Genomic DNA, 26,890 nt, shown 5'->3' on the forward strand with positions numbered 1-26,890 from the left:
TTAAGATGTAACATAGAACAAAGACTTTATTCATATATGCAACTCCAAGTACAACGTTTACAAATAATGATGATCCAATAGTCCTTTTGGTCGATGTACATATAGTTTCCCGAAGGGCTGACTCAACCGTCATGTGCCCTTTCGGATACAATTCTACTTGTCGGCTACACTATAGATTTTATCGACAACAACTGAGGTAGACATATTGCATAGAGTTTTCTCTCTAATGCTTTAATATGAAATCCTTGCTCACACAAATTAATATGAAATCCTTCCTCAATATTTGTGATCTTCTTCCTCGAGCTCTTTGATGTCTCTGCCTACTCAAATGGTGAAGATTAAACTCAATTTTCCCATTACATCTTGTACAATCCTTTATATCATAAATCTATTAGGACACATAATAGAGAAAGTAATATCTCTAATAGTACATGCCCAAATATACCATGATCATCCAAATAACCATATAAACATCTGCGAATATAGATACATTAGCAACAAAATATCTCACACCTCATATTAAGCTCACATACTTTAATATTGTGATTTTGGTGTTCGATGACTTACTAGTGAAATGCATCCCCAAGGCCATGATAGAAATTTAGGTTGATGATGAAGGTTTAGTGCTTGGCACTGTTTCTCCTTTGTTTTTAGCACTTATCTGCCTTTTTTCTTTACATACCTTACCATTACCACCATTTCTTTCTCTTACAAATGTTTCATTTGTGCTCTTATAACTGGTTTGATTAACAATGTTGTTTCTCCCTCTATTATTGTTGCTTCTTCTAACATTAGCAGTTCTCATATTATTTACAAATCCATTCAATCTGCAATATCTAGTTGTATGCCCCAAATTATCGCATGTAACATGTAGCAACAGAGTTTCCATACCTTGGTCCATTCCGATTCACTTACAACCTGCAATCTCTGGCTGTGTCCAAATGTTTTTACATTTGTAGCATGCGACACCACTAGATATAACATTGTTGATTTCCAAAGATCGTCTTGCAATCATGTTTGATCTTTCACTTGTTCTTCCATTAGTTCACTGATTAGGTCTTTTGCATTCATGTGATTTATGTCCATAAAGCCAACAATCGAAACAATATTCAGTAAATGGTTTAACATTTGTATTACCTTTGCAATTTCTCGACATGGGTCCATATTTGTTGCATGCATAACATGCTCCCTTGAATTGCTTGTTTTGTTCTTTAGGTTCCTCAATCTGAATTTTTGTCTGATTAGGATCTTGCTAGTTGTGTGGTTTTGTTTTTTGATTCCTTAGAACATACATCTTCAACATATGCAATTCTTGTCATGTCTCCTTTAGCCTTTTATTGCATTAGCTGCTCATCAAGTTTATCAGTACATGAATATAACTTCTCAAGATGTAATTTTGTTTCTACAAGCTCACCCTTAATTATTTTATTTTTCAAATCTTTTGAATTTTTAAGTTCCAACCTTACCTTCTCAAGCTGAGCATTTAAATCTTTACATTCATCAATTTTACCTTCTAGTTCTTTTTCAAGTTTCTGATTTTGAGATTTGCTATCATGAATTTTCTTAGCCTTGTGAAGTGATGTGATTTCAAGTTAATGGTTGAGTGTCTGATTTTCCTTCTTGAGTTTTGCAATTAAATCTGATTCATTGCTTGATTTTGGCTCCTTGTTCTATTCATCCAGCTCTTCTCGTTTTATCTTTGAAATATCAATCTAATCCTTGAGTTTCTTAATGTAGTCTAGTGCATCTTCGAGCTTCATCTTTAATCTTTCCTTTTACTCATTAGCTCTATCTAGAGCTTCAAATGTCGCTTCAAAGTTACCTTTCATATTATTTGTATCCATCAGGATTCTTCTCAAGCTGCAAAGCTTTTTTTTGTGTAACTAGGCTTTGATACCAATTGTTAGAAATATACAATAATGGGGGTGGGGTGTGTGAATCAGAATTGCAACGCTTTTACACCAATTATATATTTCAGAACTTAACCATATGCATTGATGCAAAGAACACAATAGAAGTGTGCTATATGGGCCTTCCACAAAATTTTGAAATTATAGGTATGGATTCACATTTATAATCTTTTTCAACCATTCAAACGAATGCAAGAATGTTGCATTTTTTAAGAACAATTTCTCAACTAGAGCAGAATTTAAAACCCTTAATCAATCATTAATAACTTCCATAAATGAATGAATGAAACCAATCATTTTTGTGAGACTCAATAACAATGAGTTATCAATATTTTCTTTAAGTTATAGCCAAATCCAAGAAAGGAAATAAAAGTTATTGCAATTTGTTCAAAACTATTCATATTGTGACAAAATCTAACCAGTCTTCACTAAAACGGCCATAACTTCTTCCAAACATAATGAAAATAAGCCAAACCAAAACCAAATAAAAGATAACTCATATACCTTTCCAAAAATATAAGTTTCAGATCTGTATCATTCAAAATGAGTTCGCATCAACCAAAACAGCAGAGAAATTGCAGGAAAAAAAATCACAAAATTGAATATACAACATCAAAATAAGTTTTCTTTCATTCCAAATACTTCCTCCAACTATTCCAACTTACCATTTCGTGTTTTGGAGACCAAATATATATAATTTGGAATCACATTAAACTCTCCAATCAATCTACAACTACCCATTAACATATTTAAATCAACTTTTAAAAAGTTGTCATCAAGTTGTAAAAATTGTCATTACAATTTTGGCAACTTCTAAACAACTTTTACAGTGATTACCCAATTGACTTCAAACTTCTCATAAAACCTTGAAATATGATTAAAATGACTTTAGGACTTAAATTATATCAGTTCCACTCTATTTTTATACATTTGAGTGGTTTTACCACGTTTGAATAGGTGCCCCTACACCATACTCCCCAACTTTGAAATTTTTTCAAGTCCTCTTTGAAATGGGGTCTGAAAAGATCTCTTCATCTTCACTTTTAGTCTTTCAATCCTTTTGCTTGAGAATATTAACTTGTTAAAAACAAATTTATGTCCTCTACAATCGGATTTCTTCATCACCTGCATTGAAATAAGTAGAACAAAAAAATCATGGGCAAAAATCAATTGATTAGTATCAAAATCAATCCCAAAATTTGCATCTTCTTGAGAACTCTTCCCTTATACCATCATTCTCATCATAAATCTGATCACTCTCTAATATTTGTTCATTATTATCCTTTATATCTGCAAATACTTCAACATACTCATTTTCAGCAATGTCCATCTTCATGGAGTCTTCGATTGGTTCAACTTCCATATGATTCAATCAACTCTTCCTCTTTTGTTTCTTCTATAATTATTTCTCGTTGCTCTTCCTTAAGTTCATTCTCTTTTCCCACATCTTTTTCAACTTCTTGAACCTCTGAAAAATTAAAATTTTCATCTCCTTCACCATTTTCAATTCACTGCTCTAGGATTTTAAAAAGTGCCTCCAACTTCTTTGTATGCTCCTTTACTTCTTTTTCCAATCTTTTAATCTCCTCTTGTTTTTTCTTTTTTTCTTCCTTCTTGTTCTTTTGTGAATCCATACCTTGAAATTTACCATGCATCAATTTCATAAATAAATCCATTTTCAAGAAAGTCTCTTTTACCTTCTTCCTCTTGTCTTTGATACCTTTCCTTAGGTCTTTCTCCTCTTTTCTCCCTTGGCCTAGTCTCTCAATATCCAGGTTCTCTCTCTTCAACCTATAAAAGACAAATAAACAACCATAAAATATCTTTTGCCAAGACCTTTTGGGCTCTGATACCACTTGATGCAAATAACACAATAGAAGTGTGCCATATGGGCCTTCCACAAAGCTTTGAAATTATAGGTATGGATTCACATTTATAATCTTTCTCAACCATTCAAACGAATGCAAGAATGTTGCATCTTTTAAGAACAATTTCTCAACTAGGGCAGAATTTAAACCCCTTAATCAATCATTAATAACAAACATAAATGAAAGAATGAAACCAATCATTTTTGTGAGACTCAATAACAATGAGTTACCAATATTTTCGTCAAGTTATAGCCAAATCTAAGAAAAGAAATAAAAGTTATTGCAATTTGCTCAAAACTATTCATATTGTGACAGAATCTGACCAGTCTTCACTAAAATGGCCATAACTTCTTCCAAACATAATGAAAATAAGCCATACCTAAACCAAATGAAAGATGACTTATGTATCTTTCCAAAAATATAAGTTTCAGATTTGTATCGTTCAAAATGAGTTCGCATCAACCTAAACATCAGAGATATTGCTGGAAAAAATAACAAGAATCACATTATTCAACATTGATCTGCGCTGGAGTGATGGGTCCTAAAGGAAGAGTTGTTCAATTATTGAATTGTATCTGTTCGTCTAGTGTATTGGGGACGAAGTGTTATTGAATAGCGTCAGTTAGAGACTGTAGATTGTATATGTATGTGTGTATGTTTTACATACACTCACATACATATACATAATCGGTATGATAATATATCTTATATATGATCAAGCATTTACTATCAAACTAAGATGAAATTCTGTACATATATATACATTCGATACCAAAACATGATGGTCTTGTAGATCGATCCCATATGCCTCTTTATATGAATACATATCAGTCACAATTAGTTAGTACTAACTAACTAATCTGATCCTGTAGAAGATCAGATTAATTAGTTAATACTAACTAATCATATTGGAAAATTGTGACTCTTGATATTGAAGGATCGTGACCTATCTTGAAAGGCATCTATTGGAATCAATATATATGTGCACCAATGATTGTAGTATTGACAACGAAATTAATAAATGATCAATACCTTCAGCAGATCGACATAAATCATATTGCTCATAATTATTTGTATACCATCTGATTTATATCTTATCTATATTGCATTTGCAGTCTACATACCACTGTCTTCTTGCAGATCGAGACTCTGAATCAGAGATTAACATTATTGCAGATCAGCTCTTACATATAGGGAAAGTTACATATACTGGAGGTATTAGAGATTGGACACATTATTCAGCATTGATAAAGGTACATTTGCTCTTATACCTACAATTAAGAGTGCAAAGTTATTAGCAACCCCTGATTAAAATTAAAAGAAACACATTGTCTGATAGAAGTTTAATTCATTTACATGAAGAGTTAACCCCACGCTCCTGCTCCTTTGGCATCTCGAGCCGTGTTGGTTCCTTCCGTCTGGATTCTTCACCCTTGGCGTATACAAGTTCAAAAATTCCTCCCTTGATTCTTTTATCAACCTTAAGTCTTTGTAACTCTTCCTCTGTTCTTCTATCAAGTTCTCTTGTGGACGGTTAGGTGAATGCACTCCGTCAATCAATGCTCCCTTGGCACTGTGGTCACCTTCAGTGATACCCCCTCGGTACTTGTTAGCGAATTGTTGTAAGTCTATACCTTTGTTCTGCTTGTTGTGTGTGAATTAATGCTTCATGTGTTGTGCATATATCATCATTTTCTTTTCTTTTATTTTGATCCTTATTAAGTAAGTTCGACATCAATCTTCAAAACACATCTTTTATACTAGGTTCGATAGGCAACAACACAAATGTTTACCACACAACGTAAATGGAGATGTATTGCATTCAGAGACTAAATATGACATAGCATAAGATAGTATATTATACATATAAGTTGAACACATAGTAACGATTACAACCATAATGATGATCCATGGTTCAACAGGATGATATACATATATATTCCAAAAGGGTGACTCAACCGTTGCACAACCTTTTGTGTACTAACTAGTCCCGTCGGCTTTGTTATACTTTTGCGGATAACTACGGTTACTTTCAACAAAGTTCCGAAGGATGTGTTGTTGATGTTGTTCTCGCTTGACTTCTTCCCTTCGGTTTCATTCTACGAGGGATGCTTGCGCCAATAGACAAGGGAGTTAAAGAAAAAGCCTATCCACTGCAGGACCGACATTCAGTGCATCCCACAGAGTCCTCTGTATATTCCTCTTGTCTGGCCTTACTTCGTATGAATGTCTCAATGGTAGCCCGTTAGAAAATATAGAAGTTAGTTGTCAAAGTGTGCTCCCCTTCAAATAGTTCTGGAATTTCTTCTACATTGGTTGTCCTATTGTCGTTCACAGGTAGTCCCATCTATTCCATTACCTCCCTTCTTAGATACACCTCGGTAGCAGTGCCAAATGTTTGTCGTCATGGGGTAATACGAACTAATGCGTAGATACAGAATCAAGGTATTCAATACTGGAAATATAGAGAACTTAGAAGTAATTTATATATCACTTAACACGAGGTTATATTCACAATACACATCTTTTCTTATGAAGAAGGTTCATACATATAGTGTTTGAGGGGGTGGGAGGTGGACCATTGCACCTGCATAACTCCCTTAGTTATGCCAAACTGCCTAACTACCGAAGTTTCCTGACAACAGTCATCTTCATGATGAGTTTTATGTCCAACACTTCTGGTATCTATCCTGTGTTCTTCTCAAGTATAATCAGCTCTTAATTAATCAAACTTTTGAAGTTGATCTCTTCTACTAATTCCTTGAATGAAGGATCCCAAGAGTGGGGAAGGCCATTTACAGCTGACATAACCAAATCTTAATCTTTGAAGGGTTCTCCAATGGCAGTGAGCTAATCCGTTGACTTTGTAAATTTTGTAAATAAAGAAACAACCATTTCTCTTTTAGCCATTTTAACATGAAGAAGTTGATGTCTCAAGGCTAGAGCTTTACTAGTTTTGTACCATATAAAGGTATTAACTAAATTTTATTCAATTTTAGAATTTATATCTGAGGCCCTTTATTTAATTGATTGAGTGGTTCCTAACATGGATGGCACACTCCCAGAGTTGCAAAAACTTGCTGAGTTTTTCTCTAGTGATATCTTATGATTTTTCCTTGCACCAAAAACTCGCCTACTTTTTTGGCAAAAGCTCACTGATTGCTCACCTAGTTTTATCCAAAAACTTGGCAAGTTTAACATTAAAACTCAACCAAAGTCCATACTCAGCGTTTAAAGGCAAAAAAAAGTTTAAAGGAAAAAAAAATGGCCCCAATAAATTTCATTTCTGATTTCTTCACTTGTATTTTGCTGAGAGAGGGAAAAATAATATGTTTTTGGATTTTGCAAAGAGTGCTTCCCCTTGACCCCATCTTCGCGGCATTCCCCCCAAACTTGTGTTAAAAAAATCTAGGGAACCACACCAATACAAGTGGGTATAATTAACCTCCGAGTTTGATTGCTCCATGTAACAACATAGTCGCACCCAATGCAGACTTCTAGGACTAGACCCTCAAGTTGCACCTCTCCCTTAATTTTTACTAGAGCTTGGAAGAGGAAAATGTAATTCTAATGATATATTTACTTTTTAGTTTTACAGAAACTATTTGCTATTATATTTACTTTTTAGTTTTACAGAAACTATTTGCTATTCTACTTCCAGCCATGAACATTTCTCATGAATATGAGAATTCGATTTTGTACCCACTTTGTATTTAAATATATCTAGACTCAGCTTGTTTCTTCTGGTTCTCGTATATTGACTCATTGGATGCATCTTCTCATTTAATTGAGCAAAACAAAATGCATTTTTAGTTAAATTTAAGCAATTTTCAAGTTCCTGAGTTTTTGCTGAGAATTGGTCGAGTTTTCGCCTATTTTTTTTCCAGGCCTTCACAAGTATTCCATCTATGGTTCTGAGTTTCACATTCATATTTTCTGTTCTGATGAACATGTTTACAGTCTAATACAATATTTTTCTTTTCATGTTTTGCATTTAAGAAAATGGTGAATAGCAAGTCAACATAGACTGTGCTAGTTTGATTGCAACTTTATTTTTGTTAATGCAGCTTTGTGTCATAAGGTTCATATCTAAATATTATTTGCACCTCTGCCTAATAACCAATGCAGGCAGCATTTATGGTGCCAACAGAACTATTAGCAATGCAACATTATGAGAATATTGTGTCTATCCTTGAGAGAATAGATGAAGCTGAAAGGCCTTTGGTAGCACTTTTAACAGGCTCCACGCCCTTGAAGAAAGCTTCTTCAATTTGTGAGGTAATTCCTTTTCTTCTTGCCTAATGCGGAGAAATCTATTGCAGTACATAATCTGTCTAAAGCTTGACACCTCAGATGTGCGGAAATGTAATGATATTGTTTGACTATCCTCATGCTTTTTATCCAGGAATTAGAAACAGGAGGTATTGCATTGATAGTTGGCACACACAGCTTGATTCAAGAAAAAGTTAAATTTTCCTCTCTTCGCTTTGCTGTCATAGACGAACAACATCGCTTTGGAGTGGTACAAAGGGGAAGGTTTAGTAGCAAGGTAATGATTTTACTTTGCTGAATAAGAATTTGAGAATTTCTTCAATACCAAAAGAAAATGAAAAAGAAAAGTTATAATTATAAATGTTATTTATGCTGAAGAATTTGATAACCATATATAGTAAGAATTAATTGATAATACTCAACTCAAATTATAGAAATAAAATGCTTTAAAATGGGGAGGAAAACATGAATACATTTAGAGATGCTACTAGGCAAAAATGAAAACACATCATTCATGCCTTATAAGACCCTGAGCACATCCTCCCTTCTTGTTTTGTAAAAATACTTGGAAACAAATGGTTCTCCAAGTTACGCTTTCTGTCTGCCCTATGTAACAAACTCATACAAAGTTGGGTATCATCTTGCAATTGTTGTAGACTGTTATTATTCTTTCAAACTTTAATTACATATCATTTAAGAAGTTTGGAATTCACATTCAACTAAGCAGAAATTTTAAATTGCACTCAGAGTTCTACCTTCTGCTAGTGTTTCGATAAGTTCTGCGTTCTGCTAGTGTTTCCAATATATCATTTAAGAAGTTTGGAATCCACTCACAACTCAAATACATATGCTCTTGTTTCCAAATACAGTAACTCTGATGTACATTAACAGCAGATCATGACAATGTTTCCTCAATAATTATCAACAAGCTAAAGTAACATGCATACCAAATTGTTGCTCCTGTTATAAATTTTCCACTAAGCAGACAACAGGAATGACAAACTCTTGACTCAACTCCTTAGATGATTCTCAAATGATTGCAGGCATGTACGACCTTCTTGCTGTTAGCCTCAGTCCTGTACTGTCCCCTTGCAGCTGTCTCAGACCTGTTCGGTCCCTCCAAGAGTTTGTGTACCTGCATGACCTTCGGGCACATAATTATCAGCTTGTATGGCTCCCTACCAGACTTGTATAGCAAGCATACTCTGGTTATAACACCTCAATATGTTCAGCTAGGATATAGTAGCTGATATGCAACACTAGCAATTCAAGCATGACCTCTAATAGCTCAAATTGGTCACCTTGAATGTCTGAAACTTCTTTGAAGGAAATTAACATCTTCAAAAATGTAATCAGATTTTACCTTGAAATGAATACTTAAAGATCCTCCTGATTGTGTCTTTCAACAGCGAAGCGAATAAAATTCATGATGGATTTCGTGCAACAAAAACCCTTGAAGAACTCTCCAATAATTCATAAATTCCTTATTTCATCTAGCACGCTTGAGAGTGAGTTCTTGGAAATCTTTTCTAATGCTCTCTTAAGTTCTCGTTCACTCATTCTATCAACATGGGATAAACAAAATCACATTTTTGTGATCACTTTTTCCTTTTCCTATTTTGTTTTGGGTATTGCTTTTTTCTCCTATTTTCTCTTGCTTGCTTTCTTCCCCCTATTTCTCTGCAAATGCTTTTCCTTTAATATTTTCTAATGTCACTAACTTAAAATTGTTGCAGATTGTAGCTGCGATAGAGTATCTTTATCTCTGATTTTGTCATACGCTGAAATATAGATAATACTGTGTCAATAGTTGGAGAGATCTTTATCTCTGATTTTGTGATATGCTGGAATAGAGATAATACCGAGTCAATAGCTGGAGAATATATTTATGATAATATTTGAGATAATGTGATTTGGAGAGTTGTTATTGCAAAGAGTCATGTTTGGAAATGTGAAGAGTCTTGTATTTGCAAATTGAAGAGACCTTCTGGTATAATATGAAGTCTCTTATTTCAATTTATATATGTGATTGCTTAGTGTAATGATGTATCGCATCAATTAAAAGCATTGTACTGGAACATTTTATTATAGAAAAAATATGTATTTTTCTGGTGTGGCTGGTTTTTTCCCTTCAAGTTGAAGAGTTTACCCAAGATAATCTCTTGTGACCATTGTTCTGTTTATCATTATTTTTTGGGCAGAACATTAACATGTTATCAGAGCCAAGTAAGGTGATAGCAATTAGAGTTTCCTGTGAAAGAAGCAACTTGAGGATACGTCTCCCGATTTCATGTGCTCGGAGTTATTGTATTTGAGATGATATTTTATATGCATTGAATATTTGTAGTGTTGAGTTTCATGGTAGCTGCATCCATGCATCATATTGGACAGACATTGCGCCATCTTGGGGTGCAAAGTGACTACTTAAAATAAGAGGATATGGTCTCACAATTTGGAAACATTTTTAGAAATCCACTTCTAGGTTCATTATAATATGAAATATCTAGTTTGGCAAGTTAATTGTATCTTAGAGCATGAAATCTAGCATTTGGTATTTGGCATAGTGAATCACACTTTGTTTGCTATGTGAGGAGATTCACAAATCTAGGAAGATCAGAAATCCATTCCAATTAAAGTCTTCACGGAGTATAAAGATGTATTTGCCTTGACTTGTAAGGATTTAAAAGGGGTCCCACTAGAGGTGTGCGTTCACTGCATATCTTGGGTGCCTGGAGCCCATGGCTAGGTAGAAGCAACAAACAAAATTCTCGTGGCTATCATATATAAATCATGCAGAGTAGAACAAGCAGGCTGCGAGGAAAAGTTACCTTCGGCGCTATGGACCTACCGCACAACGTTCAAAGTCACAATTGGATAGACACCATTCTAGTTAATGTTTTGGCAAGAGGTCGTGGTACTAGCTGAATTCATAGTCCCGAGCCTCCGGATTGCAATTGAAAATAGAATTTGGAGATATGGAAAGTCTAGGAGAGCCCTTATATCGACTAAACAAATTGGATGAACGAAGATTAATGGTGCAATGGGCGATGGAGGTGGTACAAACTTGTCGCAAGGCATGACACGATAAAAACTTGAAAAGGACGAGGTTTCAGCTAGGCCAACTAGTGCTTCGATACAATGGCCGCAATGATATGAAACCAGGGAAATCCAAGGTCAAACGGCTTGGATCATATGAAATCAGAGAAGTTGGTGGAAAATTATGGACCTTGGATGGGCAAGAAATTCTTGAAGCCATTAATGGATCTAAGTTGAAGATCTATCATGAACGACAAGAAGGCAAGGCAAGGAGTGATAGTAGCTGAAAATTAGACTTAGAAAGTTAATAAATTTTTATTTCTTTTAAATTATACAAAAAAAGAAAAATTAATTTAAAAAAAGAATGTCTTTTGCGGAAAGTGTACCATGACAGGTCTCATGGACAGGTGGCTATGGTCCCATGGAAAGTGTGCCATGAATCAGGTGGTTGCGAACAGGTTGCCGTAGATAGGTTGTCCTGTTGACTCTTTGCCCTGCGGACACCCTATCCCGAAAACTCTCTGCTCCACAGACACCCTGTCCCGCGTGAAGTGAAAAACAAGCGGCCTCGAGAAACAAAGTACAAAAGTATGAGTTCGCAGAAAGGGAAACTTGCCATTGGGGAGTTTATAATTGACAAATATCATCACACAATATATTATTACATGCCATGCATGTTGCACATCTGATGATCAACAAAGTAATAGTTGGAAGGGACTTAGCATTGAAAGGGTACAAACTTCCTACCTAAGGCGAGTATCATGCCATCTCATCAATTGGGAGGAACAAAGTGGCATAGCAATGTATTGCAAGGAATAAAGGAGACATAACTATTATCGGATCTACTCTACTGTTCCACGTGAAGTGACAAAAGGAATGCTCGCGGTGAAGCATGCAAGGGAGTGTCCGTGGAGAGGAAAACAATGTCCTACAGAGAGGGAAAACAGCATCCAGTGGAAAGGAAAAACATAAGAGGGCATTTTGCAGAGGAAGAGTAAAGAAACAAAGAGAAGGAAAATGTTTGGCCAATAAGGGTTAGCCGCGAGAAAGACGAAAGTAATATGGGGAAGCCATTGTTGTTCGGAGAAGCAGAGAAAGAATAGAAGGAAGCATTTCATGGGCACTGCAGGAGAAGAAAAACAAGTGCCACAAAGGAAGAAGGAAATATACGCCGCAGGAGGGATAGATAATTCTGGGAGGTTGAAGTAAGACGTTTTGTAAAGAAGTGAAAACAAAGCAACCCTAACTGTTGTCATTGCAATAAATATAAAATTAGTGACTGTTAATTAGTTCGAGTATGTAGTCTGCAAGGAAAAGGAGATAGTGGAAAGATCAGCCGAAGGAGAATAGTGCCGAGATGGATAAGAATGCGAGAATGTTCGCCTCAGGAGTCCATGTTGCAGGGTCGGGAGCATCGAGTAGCAAGAAGCAAAAGGTGTGTCTTAAATTGCAACCATCCACATAGAAAGCTGACCTTTCTCATCTCACAGTACAGTTTGAATGGCTCAATGGCAATGAGTGCCGCAAATGTTGGCAGGAAATGACTGGCGCAAACCTCATCAAATGAATTCTGATCCGTGTGGAAGTACATTGGGCGATAGAACTTTCGGTGTTTTCCATATGACTATTTGAGACAATATTAAGAACTATGAGCAAAACATATAATAGGCACAACAGAACAAGTACATTTGTATACAAGAAGCATCGTCTCATGGTCTTTTTCAATTTTGAAAGCTCGAGATTTCGGTAGGGTTCTTGGCATTCTTTGCCAAGGAGGCCGCAAAGTGGTGACCACGAACCACAAACTGCCGCAAGAATGTAAGGAGTACTGGGTGAAGTTGGTGGGACGTAACCTCACGCCAGAGGAATTTGAGTCTGTCATAAAGGGTAGTGATGCGGGAGCATCTTGACCCTTCATACATTATGATGAATTTTATAATATTGTAATATTTAAGTCATTTAGATTTTCCTATAACTATGTTGAAGAAATGGTTAAAATGCTTAACTTTGCATTGTGATGTATTAAAAACTAGAAAAAAATACATTTGCATTGTAATGGGAGTGCTTAAAGAAGCATTGAAAAATGTACAAGGGTTAAAAGAATGTATTGGGTTGGTTTAAAAGGTGTCGTTTTGAGAAAGTTATTAGATGACCAAGGAAGGGTTACTAGTTATACTTCTGATTTATGACAGAGAGAATGGGTCTACATGCAGAGACTATAAAGTCTAATGGATTGATTGTTTTTGGCTCAGCTTTTTATATGTTTTAATATTCCTAATTTGGAACAAATCCTCCAAAGTTTCTTAAAGAAAAATGTCAGGATTGAAAGTTATGACTAATGTACTCGGGTATAGTAGTTAGACCATGTAAACGATAAAGTATTGTAAACCAGTGTTGGAAAGAGTTTTGTTTTGCCTCATGAGATGTCTAAAAAAGAAACTTATTTCATGGTTTTTTAAGGCATACTCATGTATCCCAACATTTGGGGCACTCCTTGTGATTCTATTTACATTAGGTAGTAAGAGTTGAGGATTGCGGCGAGACTTCATCCGGGAAGACCATTAGCGATGTATTATGTATGTGATAAAGAGCAGGTTAACGGGGGCAAGTAGGGCTTTAGATATCGCCCTATCGTAGATTACATTCATCAATGGCATTATGAATGGTACGGTGTATGATTGGGCGACCATCCTTGCTGATAGAATGGAGGAATTCATGACATTGCAGCATCGCACATTCTATATGCTGCACCATGCCATCAGGTTGTTTCTCGAAGCAACACTCCATCAAATTCTAGCGGATGAGTTTGAAGTCCCACTGAGAGGAAGATTAGTGCCAAGAGAACCCCAGTATTCTACTGGAGGCATTTTGACACGAGTGGCACGGTGGCTAGCAAAAAGAGGGTATTGTAGGGCTTAGATGCGTACGGTGACACTAATAGCAGACAGGAGGATACCACAGACAGTAGTGGGACCAATTCAGAGGGAGAGAGTACCTTGGTAGAGGCTAGGAACGATGAGGCATTTGGAGGGTCCACACTTTTCTCTCCTCAGTTGTCGACTTTGGCACACTTGATAGCCAATCCCATACCGTTTATTCCTCCTTTTAGTTAGAGGCATGTGCCTATTGTAATGACCCCACCCACAACCATGGTGGAGAGCACAAAAGTATCAACTCGGTTCTTAGTAGATTCAATTGCCCCAGATCTAGTAGTAGTAGTGCCAACGACAGGGTTTGTGGACATGCAGGCACCAGAGCCTAAGCCTCAAGTTAGACTAGACATAATTGGCTTAGAGGCTGTTGTCACCATAGCTTCATCCCTGTTGGCTGAACCCATGAGTGTGGCCCAACCAGCACAACCAAAGGACAAGGGTGTTGAGGTGATGGACTGAGTCGGTGCATTCTTGAGACAGTAGTTCCGACTCATTTCTGCAGATGTCGATTCCTCCATTCAGTACCCGAGGCGGGAAGAGGTCTTCACAGGAGTAGCTACCATTCTAGCGACACAAGAGTCAAGAGTACCACAATCCGAGTATGCGCTCAGAGATGAGAAGGCCACACCGGAGGTGGATGTGGCTACCATAGAAGGGGCAAATATGGATACAGAGATGGAGCAGGGTGCCGACACTGAGGACAGACTGAATTATGGGTCAGATGAGGAGAGATCCATGGCATACATTAGAGCCATGGAAGTTGTGCTAGAGATACTAAATTATTGGGCAACATGCTTTGACCCATAGAAGGGAGTTGCAGTTGGTCCGAGCATATATCCAGAGGGGTTGCGTGGAGCGTTTTGGCTCTTGCTTTAAGGCCACAGGATGGCTAGCCGTGGAAACACCAGAGGTGTTGGCTGATTGGACTACAGAGCCCGAATTGGGCCCATGCAATATTGCTATGAAGAAGCTTGCACATGAGATGTAGGGGCATATAAAGACGTGTACTATGCTTATTGGTGTGCAGAAGCAGATAGGGAAGCAAAGAGGGTTGCGGCTGCGAGGTCTAGGGTAGTCGAGGCAGAAGCTCGAGGGAAGCTAGCTGTTGAATTGGCTAGTCAACAAGTAGCATGGGCGCCAAGTGAGTAGTACTCTTGCAAGATAAGGAAAAGGCTGAAAAGGGATTATAGGCGAAAAAGGATTATAGGCGACCATACTAGGGCCATAGAGGCAACACTTCTCCCAAAGGAGGTGGTATAAGTTAACACACTGACGTAGGAGGACTTACATATATGCACTGATCAGGTTTACTAGTTGCGCCTACTACTGAACATTTCAAGGACACAACCTCTTCCCTATTCTATGTTTGTATGTTATCTCCTAATTTTGTCAGTTTTGAGTCACCAAGAGACGACTTTTCTTTTTTGGGGTGGAGGATGTTCGGCAAACTAGGTAGTTAGACAGTTACGGGTACGACATGGTTGTGTTGCTTCATTGGCACCATGTCAGATATTATAAATGTGGCATATACTTGTGTAATTGGCATCATGTGGGTATTGAACATTATTGTTATGTACGAAAACATTTGATGAAATTTTACTTTGTTAAGTTATGTTTCTTTCCTGTTCACCTACGGGTTGAACAAACTTTTAGTGTTTTTACCCATAGCACAACCTTAACATGTATCATCATGAACATGACTGAGTTTAGACATACCTTTAACCATCTTCTCAAGTATGAGAATGTAATATACCTTTCCAGATATTTTACGAAAACCCCAAAATATATACTCGCAGATTTAGATCCGAACAGTAAACCAATACCCAATATAAATTTCAGAATTTAAATCGATTTCTAATCAGCAGATTTACATACAATGAAACTAAGGAAAAACTTTATTTATTCCTCCAATGTTCAAAAAGTGCATATATAAACCAGAAGTTAACTCAGATAACCATCAAATGCTTACTGTATTTTACAACAACAATACAATAACATGCAAATATCAAATGATCCAATCTTACAAACAATAAAAACAGTCAGATTGGCAAATGTAGATAAAACCTATAAGAAGGCTAGGTGTGCGTCCAACCTTCAAATGCTTCTTCAAGGGTTTGCGTCCTAGAAGAAATAACCAGCAACTGTTTCCAGCTCCCAAATTAATAGTTGTTTTGAATATTATATCTTCATATATCCTCCCATGTAGAGTTTGTTGTACCTTTATCACTTTTCCCAATGTGATGCACGCATCTTTAAGCAATGTGGGATAAAGCACCTTTTTTGTCCTTTAGTCACTTAAATGAACATAGTACTTTTTAAATAAAGTGACAAGTTAAATTAACTTTTAAAGTCACTTAGCCAGTAAACCATATAATCGTTACGCATTAAAATAACTGACCAAACGAACTCAGATAAGCACATGCAATAGCTCATTGGAAAGCTCTCGGCGAGACGCTTCCAACCCAACATTGAGATATCATGAATATTGAGCTCTGTTTACTTGCTAAAAATAGTAAGCATCCAAACAACTTGCCATAACTGCTCTGATGGTTCCGTAACTGGAAATGTCTAGGCCAAATCTCGAACTAAACCCCATAAAGAACCTTCTCACCCCAAAACCTAGGCAAAGTGAGCCAGCAACACTAAATTATAATGTCCCAAAAAAAGGGGACATTACAGGGAAGATCAAGAAAGTGAAGATATCCAAGTTTTCTATGCTATAGGTTGCTAGATTCAGGTGCTTCATGGATGAGAGTTTGAATAGGATAACCTGAAAGCTTGTAAAGGCTCTTAAATCTATTTGCGATGAGATGAGCTGATTTGATGCTAGATTTGTTGGGCCACGCAAGAACTCTTCCTTCAGAAAATACAATTCAATAACTTTTAGCTTCGAGGGCAGATATTGAGATTATATTCCTTTTAATTCCTGGCAGAAACAAAACATCACTCAGCTGAAGGGAAATTCCAAAATCTGAGTTAAGAGAAGTAACACCAAAACCTCTTACATAATATCAAGCATCATCATCAATAACAATATAAAGGTTGGACTCTACCAAATCTGAAAGTTACCTTGGTAACTCGTGATGTGCCTAGATGCTCCACCATTGATCAACTGAGTGTCACTATCTGTAGGAATGTTTCTTGATGAGGAAGAAATGAAGAGAAAGTCTTCAATATCTTTTTGATTTGAAACTTCAATTAGGTTTGCCTTGTTAGAAATTTGTTCAGCACTCCCCTCAGGATTCGTGACAAGGGCTTAACCACCTCCTTTGCACTATAAGTCGAGTGTTTACCGTACTGGTAAAGAAATCAATGCATACAGACCATAATAGCAGAATGATATTCGCATATGCTAGAACATACATTAGGCTTCATAATATTCCCAATAGTAGATGATATGATGATTTACAAAGATCCCAGACGGGATATAAATACTACCGCCGAACCTTCCCGAAGGGGACCGTCAGCCACAATTATTCTTTCCGCTACAAATTATTTACCGACGACGTCGGCTACAGAATACAGAAACACCGTCGGACTGTCGACACAGACTACCGAAACACCGCCGGACCGTCGGCTACAAAATAGAAAATACCGCCGGAACCATCCAGTCGGCTAACACCGTCCCCCCCCAAAAAACAGTCGTCCCTTGACGACTAACAAAATTAGGAGACAACTTACAGACCACAGGAGAAATTAGAGAGAAGGGGGTGTCCCAGAAGTGTGCTGCTGGCGAGGTAACTCGTACACTTGCTCAGTCCGGATGCAGAGATCTATCTGAATCTGAGAATTAACTTCGATGGCCTCCTTTAAAAGAAGCGCCGCATCCATGGCCTGCGTCCTAGCTGACTGCATCCCGTGCTCAGCCGCATCCTTATCTCGAACCGCTGCCTCCATACCTTGCTTAGCTGCATCTCTCTCCTGCACCGTTGCTACCAAATCTGCCAATAGTGCTGCCCGCTCTGTGGCCCATGCTGCCTGTTGGTCGGCCAAGTCGGCGGCTAGCTTCTGTCTAGCCTCAGTCTCAGCTGCCAATGATTTCTCTGCTGCAGCCTTGTTCGCCTCTGCACGCTGACGACCGTAGTAAACATCTTTGTACAGTCCCACAATCTCATGTGCCAACTTCATCATAGGGGTGTCACTGGGTCCCAACTCCGGCTCAGTGGCCCAATCTGCCAACATCTCAGCTGTCTCCGTTGCCGGCCAGCCCCTGTCTATAAAGCAAGTTTGAAATCGCCGAGGACAAATCCCACGGATATACGCTCTGATCAAGTGCCACTCCCTCCGCCGAGTCAGGGCCTGAATTGCCACATCGTGGCCCTTCTTCAATGCAGACTTCATAGTCCTGAGGTAATCCCGACACCTGTCCTCATCTGACCCATAGTCCTCCTTGGCAAAGGCCTCCAATGACCATTCCGCATCATTGTTTTCCTCATCAACGGGAGCCATGCCCACATCCGGTGCCGCCTTCTCTGTTGTTGGCGCAACCACGGCATGTGGCATTCCCTCCTCCTGAAGCTGAGGCTTTGGTACTGCTGGCCATGTTCCTGAACGCCTAGGAGTTTGAATGGACGGACCCCGCTTCGCCGGAGTGAGTCGGAACGCTGCCTCAGAAACTCACTAGCTCTATCCATCAGCTCTGGTTGGTCAAACTGCACAAGCTCCATGTTCGCCTCCGGTACTGGCCGGGCTAACTCGGCCTTTGCTGAAAAGGATGATGAGACGGTGACCACTGCATCACAATCAATGACCTCCAACCGAACCTGCGGCTCAGACTGTGGCGGTGGCGACTGTGTTCTTCGTGTGACTGCGACGGTGACATCTGCTGGTACAACTGGAATCACCTCCGCTACAGCCGTCGGCAATGACTCGGCGACTATCCGTGGGATGGCATCCATCACTTTTTGTGGAACCACCTCCATCACTGTCCGTGGGACATCTGCCTCCGCTGGAGGAGTCATAAGAACCGGGGCACGGCGCTGACCAAACGCCGGAATGACTGTCGAAAAATAAGTCAAGTGTGCTGAATTTGATAGCTGAGGAGGGGTAAAGAATGTGGGCCCACTACCCGCTATCTCACCGTCAACTTCAACCGATGTGCTCTCCTCTTCTTCCACGGACTCAGCCCCGTCACTCATCGAAGTGCCCTGCCGTCCGCTATTTGTCTCCCCTGAAGGGGCCAATTCGCGGAATACTTTCTTGTGACCTGCTACTGACCCTCCAGTATCTAAGTGTCGCCAGTAGAATATGGGAGGCTCCCCGTCTGCCAACTTGCCCCTTGGAGGAGCCTCAAAGCCATCTATTGGAATCTGGCTCACTGCAGCCTCTAGAAACAACCCGATGGCATGGTGCGGCATGAAAAATGTTCGATGCTGAAGCGTCATGAATTCCTCCATCCTGTCGGCAAGTATTGAGGCCCAATCATATACCACTCCCTGCATGATACCATTCATAAACACAATCTGTGGCAATGCAATATTTGAAGCTCGGGTGGCACCTGTCAACCTGCTCTTGATGACGTCCATGATACAATGCCAATGACCCTCCCGAATAAAGTCTCGGCAAAGCCCTCTGCACTTTGTCCCCTGAACCGCTGTCTCCCTTTCCGCGGGTGTAAGGTCCCTACACACTAGAGCTATCCAATGCTCCTTCCATTCCCGTGACAGTTTATGATTCTTGATTTCCACTTTCCTCCCATCGGGGCCAGGGATGCCGAAAACCCTAGTGAAATCCCTCGGTTTAAAAGATACTGTCATCTGATGCTGCTTGTACAAGAATGTACTCGTTCTGCTCGGAGCGCTATATGTCTTTATCATGGTGCGCAAAACTGATTCGAACAACCGGATAGAAAAAATGGGAAGCTAAATAGCCCAATGTACCTGTGCCAGCACCAAAATTTGTTTAACTTGGTCTGCCTCAGGGGTCTCCTGCCACCACTTCCGGCATTCGCTTCCACTAAGACTCTCAAACTGGACGGTGAGATAAGTGAGTTCCTCCTTGGTCTTCTGTTTCTTGCTACTGGAACCGGAAGGGCCTGCAACTCGAATTCCCGATGCCAAAACTCTTGAATTCTTCTCCATGCTAGTTGCCAACTGACTCTTCCATGGCTTCCGCTTGCCTACTGATTCCATATGAAGGTGGCCTCTTATTTGCTATTTCTTATATAGTTCCATTTACCCTCGCGGCAACCCAATGAAATTTTACGGAAGACTTGTCCAAACCCCGCAGGCCGAGAAGAAGAGAAATATGTGCAAAAGTGCATTTAGAGTATCCGGTAAGGAATCCCGTCTGGAGGAGAACGTGGACTCCACAATGTTATTGCTGTTGCGATGAATGCACAAAAATCTCCCTGCGTTGTCACAAAACCGCCTGCACGAGAAACAACCCAACCTTACACAGCCTAGTGTACAATCTTGATGCCGTTATCGCCGACTTCGCATTAGACAACTATATCAAAATGTTGCAGATGGCAATTTTCTCTAATCGTGAACTAATAAGTCCCTACATATATTGCAGAGCTTTAATAAAACTATATATAATTCCATGTTGGGGCCTTCAAGTTGTGCTTGCATTGTTAATGTAATACCAGCCGTAGCACAATCTTTACTATAACTAATACCAACCTGATTTTCATTGTCCAATGACGGCCCAACTGGTGACAAAGCTTCTGATTCAGCAGGGGTTTGGAGGCACATAAACAACCTTCACTTATGCTCCTCAACAGCAATTCCTTTTTGTTTATTGAATGTATCAGAGTAACATCTTTCTGTTCTATATCGGATGGCACAGCTACGCCCAGAGGAAGGAATCTATTTTGCATTGCATGTTCGGTGGGGCTTATAGTTTCGGCAGCCAAATTTTTTATGCCCGCGGACATCTGCCCGCAGGGCTTTTAACAGCCCGCGAATAGACCGTTTGCGGGACCTTCCGTTAAACTCCCGCCGTGGGGTCTTCTGCCCGCAGGACTTTCACTTCCCGCGGGACTTTCCGCTACACTCCCGCAGGGTCTTCTGCCCGCGGACTTTTCAGCCCGCGAGCCTTTCTGTCTGCGGGCCCTTTTTTTTTCTTTTTTTTTGAATTTTTGAAATGTTTTTTATTTTTTTTTTTAAATTTTAAATTCGAATACATCAAATAACAGGGGTACCTTCAGACGACGTCGCCGCCAGGGAGTGCTGTAATGACGGCGAGAACTTTCTTGCACGATATGGTTTTAGCTTGGATCCGTTAATTGACTGAGCTATCTCCTGTCCATCCAAGGTTGCCAGTTTGATTGCCCCAGTGTCGCCAATTTCTCGGATCTGATATGGTCCAACCCATCGCACTTTGAATTTGCCCGGCTTGATTTCATTACGGCCATCATACTTCAGTAGTAACTGTCCCGGCTGGAATCTGCTACGTTTCAGATGTTTATCATGCCAGAGCTTGCGTCTGTTCTGCGCCACTTCCATCGCCCACTGTGCCAACATCCATTTCTCCTCCAATTTATTCAAATTATTCAATCGCTCTTGTAAGCTTCCGTCATCATCCAATTTGTTTTCCAATGCTATTCGGAGACTCGGAATCATGAATTCTGTTGGGATCACTGCTTCCTGTCCAAACATTAACTGGAATGGTGTGTGCCCTGTCGTCACCTTGTACGCCATGCGGTAAGCCCACAGGGCAGCGGGTAAGTTCTCCCAATCGGCACCTTCCACCATGCAAGATTTGTAGATGATGGATACTAGAATTTTATTGGTGGCCTCTGCCTGCCCGTTTGCTCTTGGATAGTACGGACTCGACAGTGAATGATAAATCTTGAATTGAGTGGTGAGCAATCGAATAACATGATTAACAAAATGACCTCCCCTATCACTTGTTAATTGTAACGGGATTCCATACCTTGTGATGATCTGTTCATAGATAAATTTTGCGGTATTGACGGCCGAGTTCTTTGGTAGCGCAAGGGCCTCTACCCACTTGGTCAAGTACTCCGTTGCAACAATGATGTAGCGGCACCTTCGAGTCTTGCTCACCCTCAGTGGTCCAATGAAATCTAGTCCCCATCTCTCAAAAAGTTCCTGCGCATGAGAGGGTTGAAGGGGCATGAAATCTCTCTTCAGCGGCTTCTCGGCCCGTTGGCAAGTGTCACATCCGACGACCCATTCTCGTGCATCATTGTACACCATCGACCACCAGAGTCCTGCGAGTAATATCTTTCGTGTAGTGGTGTCGGGTCCCATGTGTCCTCCCGCGGGACCCTCATGTGCTTCTTTTAACACTTGCGGGATCTCTTCTTCCAATACGCATTGCCAAAGAATATGATCCGGCCCCATTTTGTAGAGCAACCCATTGATTAATTAAAATGTACGACTCCTAATTATCAACTTGCGCCTATCATTTGGTGACATCCTCGTGGGAAGTTGTCCTATTGACAGGTACTCGCCAATACTCCTGTACCATTCCAGCAGTACCCCAATCTGAAACAGCTGTGCGTCAGGGAAGTCGTCATTCACACCATCCGCTGGCTCCCCTGTTTTGATCCGCGATAGATGGTCGGCACTGACGTGTTTCTTTCCTGGCCGGACAATGATTTTGAAAGTAAATTCTTGCAACACTAGCAACCATCTGCTAATCCTCCCTTGGATGACCGGTTTGTTAATCACGTACAACAGAGCCTGGTGATCAACATAAAACACAAACGGTGCAGCAAGCAAATAATGACGGAATTTTTGCACAGCATAAACCATTCCCAAGGCTTCTCTTTCAGTCGTGCTGTAGTTCTGCTCGGCCTTTGAGAGCAACCGGCTGGCAAAGTATATTGGATGATCCAGTCCGTGATTACCAGTCTGTGCCAGGGTTGCGCTGATTGCATAGTTGGAGGCATCCACATGAACATGAAATTCTTTATTCCAATCCGGATATGCTAGGATGGGTGCCGTAGCCAGTTGTACCTTCAGCCCTTCAAATGCCTCATCCTGCTCTTTCTCCCATCTAAATGATTCTTCCTTGCAGGTTAGCTTATCTAACGGTTGGGACACCTTGGCAAAATTTTTAATAAATCTCCGATAATAACCTATATGCCCGAGAAAAGATTTTACCTCCGTCACATTAGTAGATGGCTGCATTTCCAGAATGACTCTCACCTTGTCGGGATCCGTCTTTAATCCTTCCTTACAAACAATGTGTCCGAGCAGTCTGCCGTGCGGAACCATGAATCTGCACTTCTTGGGATTCAATGCTAGCCGGGCCTTGCGACATCTCTCCATACACTCACCAAGTGCTGCCAGGTGTCCGTCCTCCGTGCTAAATATTGACCAATCATCCAAGAAGGCTTTGAAATTTTCCACAGACATCTTGTCGAAGATATGCAGTATAATCCGCTGGAATGTGGCCGATGCATTACACAACCCAAAAGGCATCCGGTTATACACGTAGACCCCATCTTCGACAACAAACGTTGTCTTCAACTTATCCTCCTCCGCTATAGAAATCTGATTGTAGCTGGAGAACCCGTCCATAAAAGAGTAGATTTCATGTCCTGCCACCTCCTCCAGAATGCTATCTGTGAACGGAATTGGAAAAGGATCTTTGATCGTCACTGTATTTAGGCATCTAAAATCAACGCATATCCGGATCTGAATAGTATCCTTCTTCAATGAAATGACTATCGGTGACACCCATTCGCTGGTCTGTACCTTGAAGATAATGCCAGCTTCCAGCATCTGGTTGATTTCCTCCGTAACCTGCGCGGCATAGTTCTTATTCATCCTATAGGGTTGCTTTCGTACAGGTACAGCTCCGTCCACCAGCGGGATGCGGTGCACACACAATTCCGGCGGTACTCCTTTGAGGTCCTTGTATGTCCATGCAAACACATCCTTGTAGTCCATAAATATCTTGAATGCCGCAGCCTTGAGTACTAGATCCCAATTATCTTCGACTAGTATGTTCTTCGGCTTTGCCTCGTCCCTCAAATTCATTGTTTGCAGCGGGGCTTCGTTGTACTTTATTGTCTCTCTTTTATTGAATGCATGGGCGGGTGTAACATCCAACGGTGCCTCCCCCTCCTTTACTTCAGTAAACTCCTTCGAATAGTCATTCTCAATTGACAGAACATTATAGCTATGAAATGATTCGTAGTCCCCCATTTGCCAGTGGTAGAGACCGTTGACGGAATCCAAGTCATCATCCGTTGTTCCCCCGTCCAATCGGAGGACGCCCTCCTGATCCGGTTCCATCCGTTGTCTACATTCGTCCTCCTCTCCCTCAGAATCTGATGACAGGGCCTCTTCCCCTACCATTTGGGTATGCAGATCAATGATGAATCGGTGGCCTTTACTTTTGAGGGATAAAGTGTTCTTCTTCCAATCGTGTCGAGCTCTTGCTTCGATAAGCCACCCGCGGCCCAGGATGGCGTCATAGCCTTTCCTTTTCAATGGAATCACCACGAAATCCATTAGGAACGGCTGGGTGCCAATGGTTACCGGTTGTGCCATGAGAATACCCAGTGGTTTAATACCATGTTGATCGGCGGTCAGTAGCTGAAACCTTGGAGGCCACAATGTCGGCTGTCCAAGTTTTCTCCAAGTTTCTTTTGGCAATACATTTACGCCAGACCCTCCGTCCACTATGGTGTCTGTGAGAACATGTCCAAGTATCCCCATCTCGACAACTGCAGGGTGTCGTCCGGATGTCAGCGCCAGCAACATCTGATCTTCTCCTCTCGTAACAATTTCCTTGTCTTTTCGTCGACTTGGTTCTCCCGGTGACTTTTCCTTCTCAAGGCTTGATTCTCCTGCCATATTTGAAAGAGTAGATTGAAGTTGGTGCATGGTGAGAAGCAAATCACTTACCTTTACTTGCACCTCCGTTTGCAAAATTTGTCGTACTATGTTTTGTTCTGCGGAAGTCCTTGCTGAAGTGCCGGCGGTGTCCGGAGGTGTTACTGCTTGAGATGCTTTTCCAACCTCCGCCCGCGCTGTCGCAAATTTCTTCTTTTCTTCGGCGGGGTCCGGGTATTCTTTTGCTTGTTGTTGCGTAATCGCCAGAACTTCTTCTTCATCCGCTCCAACAGTGATCAAGTTCTCTCCGGATTTTGGACATTTTGAGTCGTCATGATCGCCGGGTCCGCACCATCAGCACAATAGTTGAGGTGTATTTGCTGTTGGACATTCCCGTGCAAAATGCCCCCACAAGTTACATGCTCGACACTGAATAATTGGTCGTCCGTTTGCATCATACTGAATCCGGCTTCTGCTCGTATTGGTATTGTTATTGTTGTTATTTTGTCCACGCCGATTATTCCTGTATCCTCCAGATGTAGCGCCGGTGGCATTCATGTTTCCCTTACCACCTAACGGGGAAGCCTCTTGTGTGAGAAGCATCTGCGGAGATCCTCTTGTTTTCATGTTAAAGGGGCAGTCTTTTGTCGAATGTCCCATGATCTGACAGATGGCACAGAATTGGCTCTTCGGACACGATCCTTTAGTATGACCGTCGATCTTACATTCCGTGCATCACAATTCACTACCTTTTGGCTCTTTCTGCATATTTTTAAACTCCTTCATCATTCGAACCATATCCTTCTGTAAGGCACGAACCTTTTGGCTACTTCCTTCGTCGTCGCTGCTATCATCTCCAGCAGATTCGTTGTCATCAAAGTCAGAGGAACTAGTTTTCTTCTTTTTTGTCTTCTGTGCACTTTCAAGGTCCAGTGCTCTGTTATAAGCATCCACATATGACGATGGTGGTACAATTTTCATTTTCCTCCGCAACTGTGAGCGTAGGTCGTCCACAAACCACCTTTTTTGCAATCCGTCCGCTGGCTTGCTTTCCATTTTGTTTATTAAGTCTTTTAATCTCCTAGCGTAGACATGGACAGTTTCGTGCTTCCCTTCCTTGGTATTGAAAATTTCCACTACAATTTCATTATCATCCCGCAAGAGTTTAAATTCCGCCAAGAACTCCTTTTTAATGTTATCCCATGTATCCAGCTTCTGCGGATCCATATCCGAAAACAAATCAATCGCGACACCCCGTAGGGTTGTCGGAAATTGCCTGACCCATTCGTCGACATCTGTGATTCCATTTGCCCGCCAGATCATCTCACATGTCTTACAATGTCAGAGGGGGTCGGCTGTACCATCGCCTTCAAATTTCGGTAGCTTTTCTTTGGGTCCCGCCATAACACTGGAGGTCTGCACTCCTACACTGGTCGGCACTCCCACGCCGGCGGTCGGCACTCCCACACCAGTAGTCTGAACTCCCACACTGGAGGTGTCGACAGTTGTGAACCTTGGTGAAGACGAGGGATCCTTCGAAATTGTTTCCTGCAGAAGTCTATCCTGGACGAAGAGGTCACTCCACACTCGTGCTCCGTCGGCACTGCGAGCCGTGCGAGTTGATGCTCTTCCGTTTGAATTTTCTTCCCTCGGCGAACACAAATTCAAGAACTCCTCTCGTGCTTCTTCCACCAATTCCACCCCCTGCTGAGTCTCCAACAATTCCTCCGCACTTCGGTTTCCGTCGGCAATCTTTTGGAATCTTCGTCGGCGTTCGGCTTGCTGTGCCAGAATTAAATACTCTTGCGCAATACGGATTACATCTTTTCCCTTTGCCTTAATCCGATCCTTGTTAAGCTGATTTGGCATTAATCTTCATTCCTCCCACCTTCCAGATTCATAAAGCAACGGCGCCAAATGTTTACCGTACTGGTAAAGAAATCAACGCATACAGACCATAATAGCAGAATGATATTCGCATATGCCAGAATATACATTAGGCTTCATAATATTCGCAATAGTAGATGATATGATGATTTACAAAGATCCCAGACAGGATATAAATACTACCGCCGAACCTTCCTGAAGGGGTCCATCGGCCACAATTATTC

The 26,890-nt window shown here is 40.7% G+C and overlaps 1 protein-coding gene across 7 annotated transcripts in view; it reads left to right on the forward strand.

Moving 5' to 3' along the window:
- The window catches only part of LOC149554205 (DEAD/DEAH box RNA helicase family protein), a 315,874-nt gene that overhangs the window by 206,961 nt on the left and 82,023 nt on the right, over positions 1-26,890 (forward strand). For all 7 annotated transcript variants that reach the window (XM_089789445.1, XM_089789449.1, XM_089789446.1 and 4 more), the window contains 2 exons: positions 7,907-8,056; positions 8,184-8,327. In XM_089789445.1, the coding sequence (XP_089645571.1) occupies positions 7,907-8,056; positions 8,184-8,327 (294 nt within the window). The remainder of the gene's footprint in view (positions 1-7,906; positions 8,057-8,183; positions 8,328-26,890) is intronic.

Source organism: Cupressus sempervirens, chromosome 6 (assembly GCF_028749045.1).
Source record: "Cupressus sempervirens isolate cs-2001-9-10 chromosome 6, ASM2874904v1, whole genome shotgun sequence".
NCBI classification, from domain to species: domain Eukaryota; kingdom Viridiplantae; phylum Streptophyta; class Pinopsida; order Cupressales; family Cupressaceae; genus Cupressus; species Cupressus sempervirens.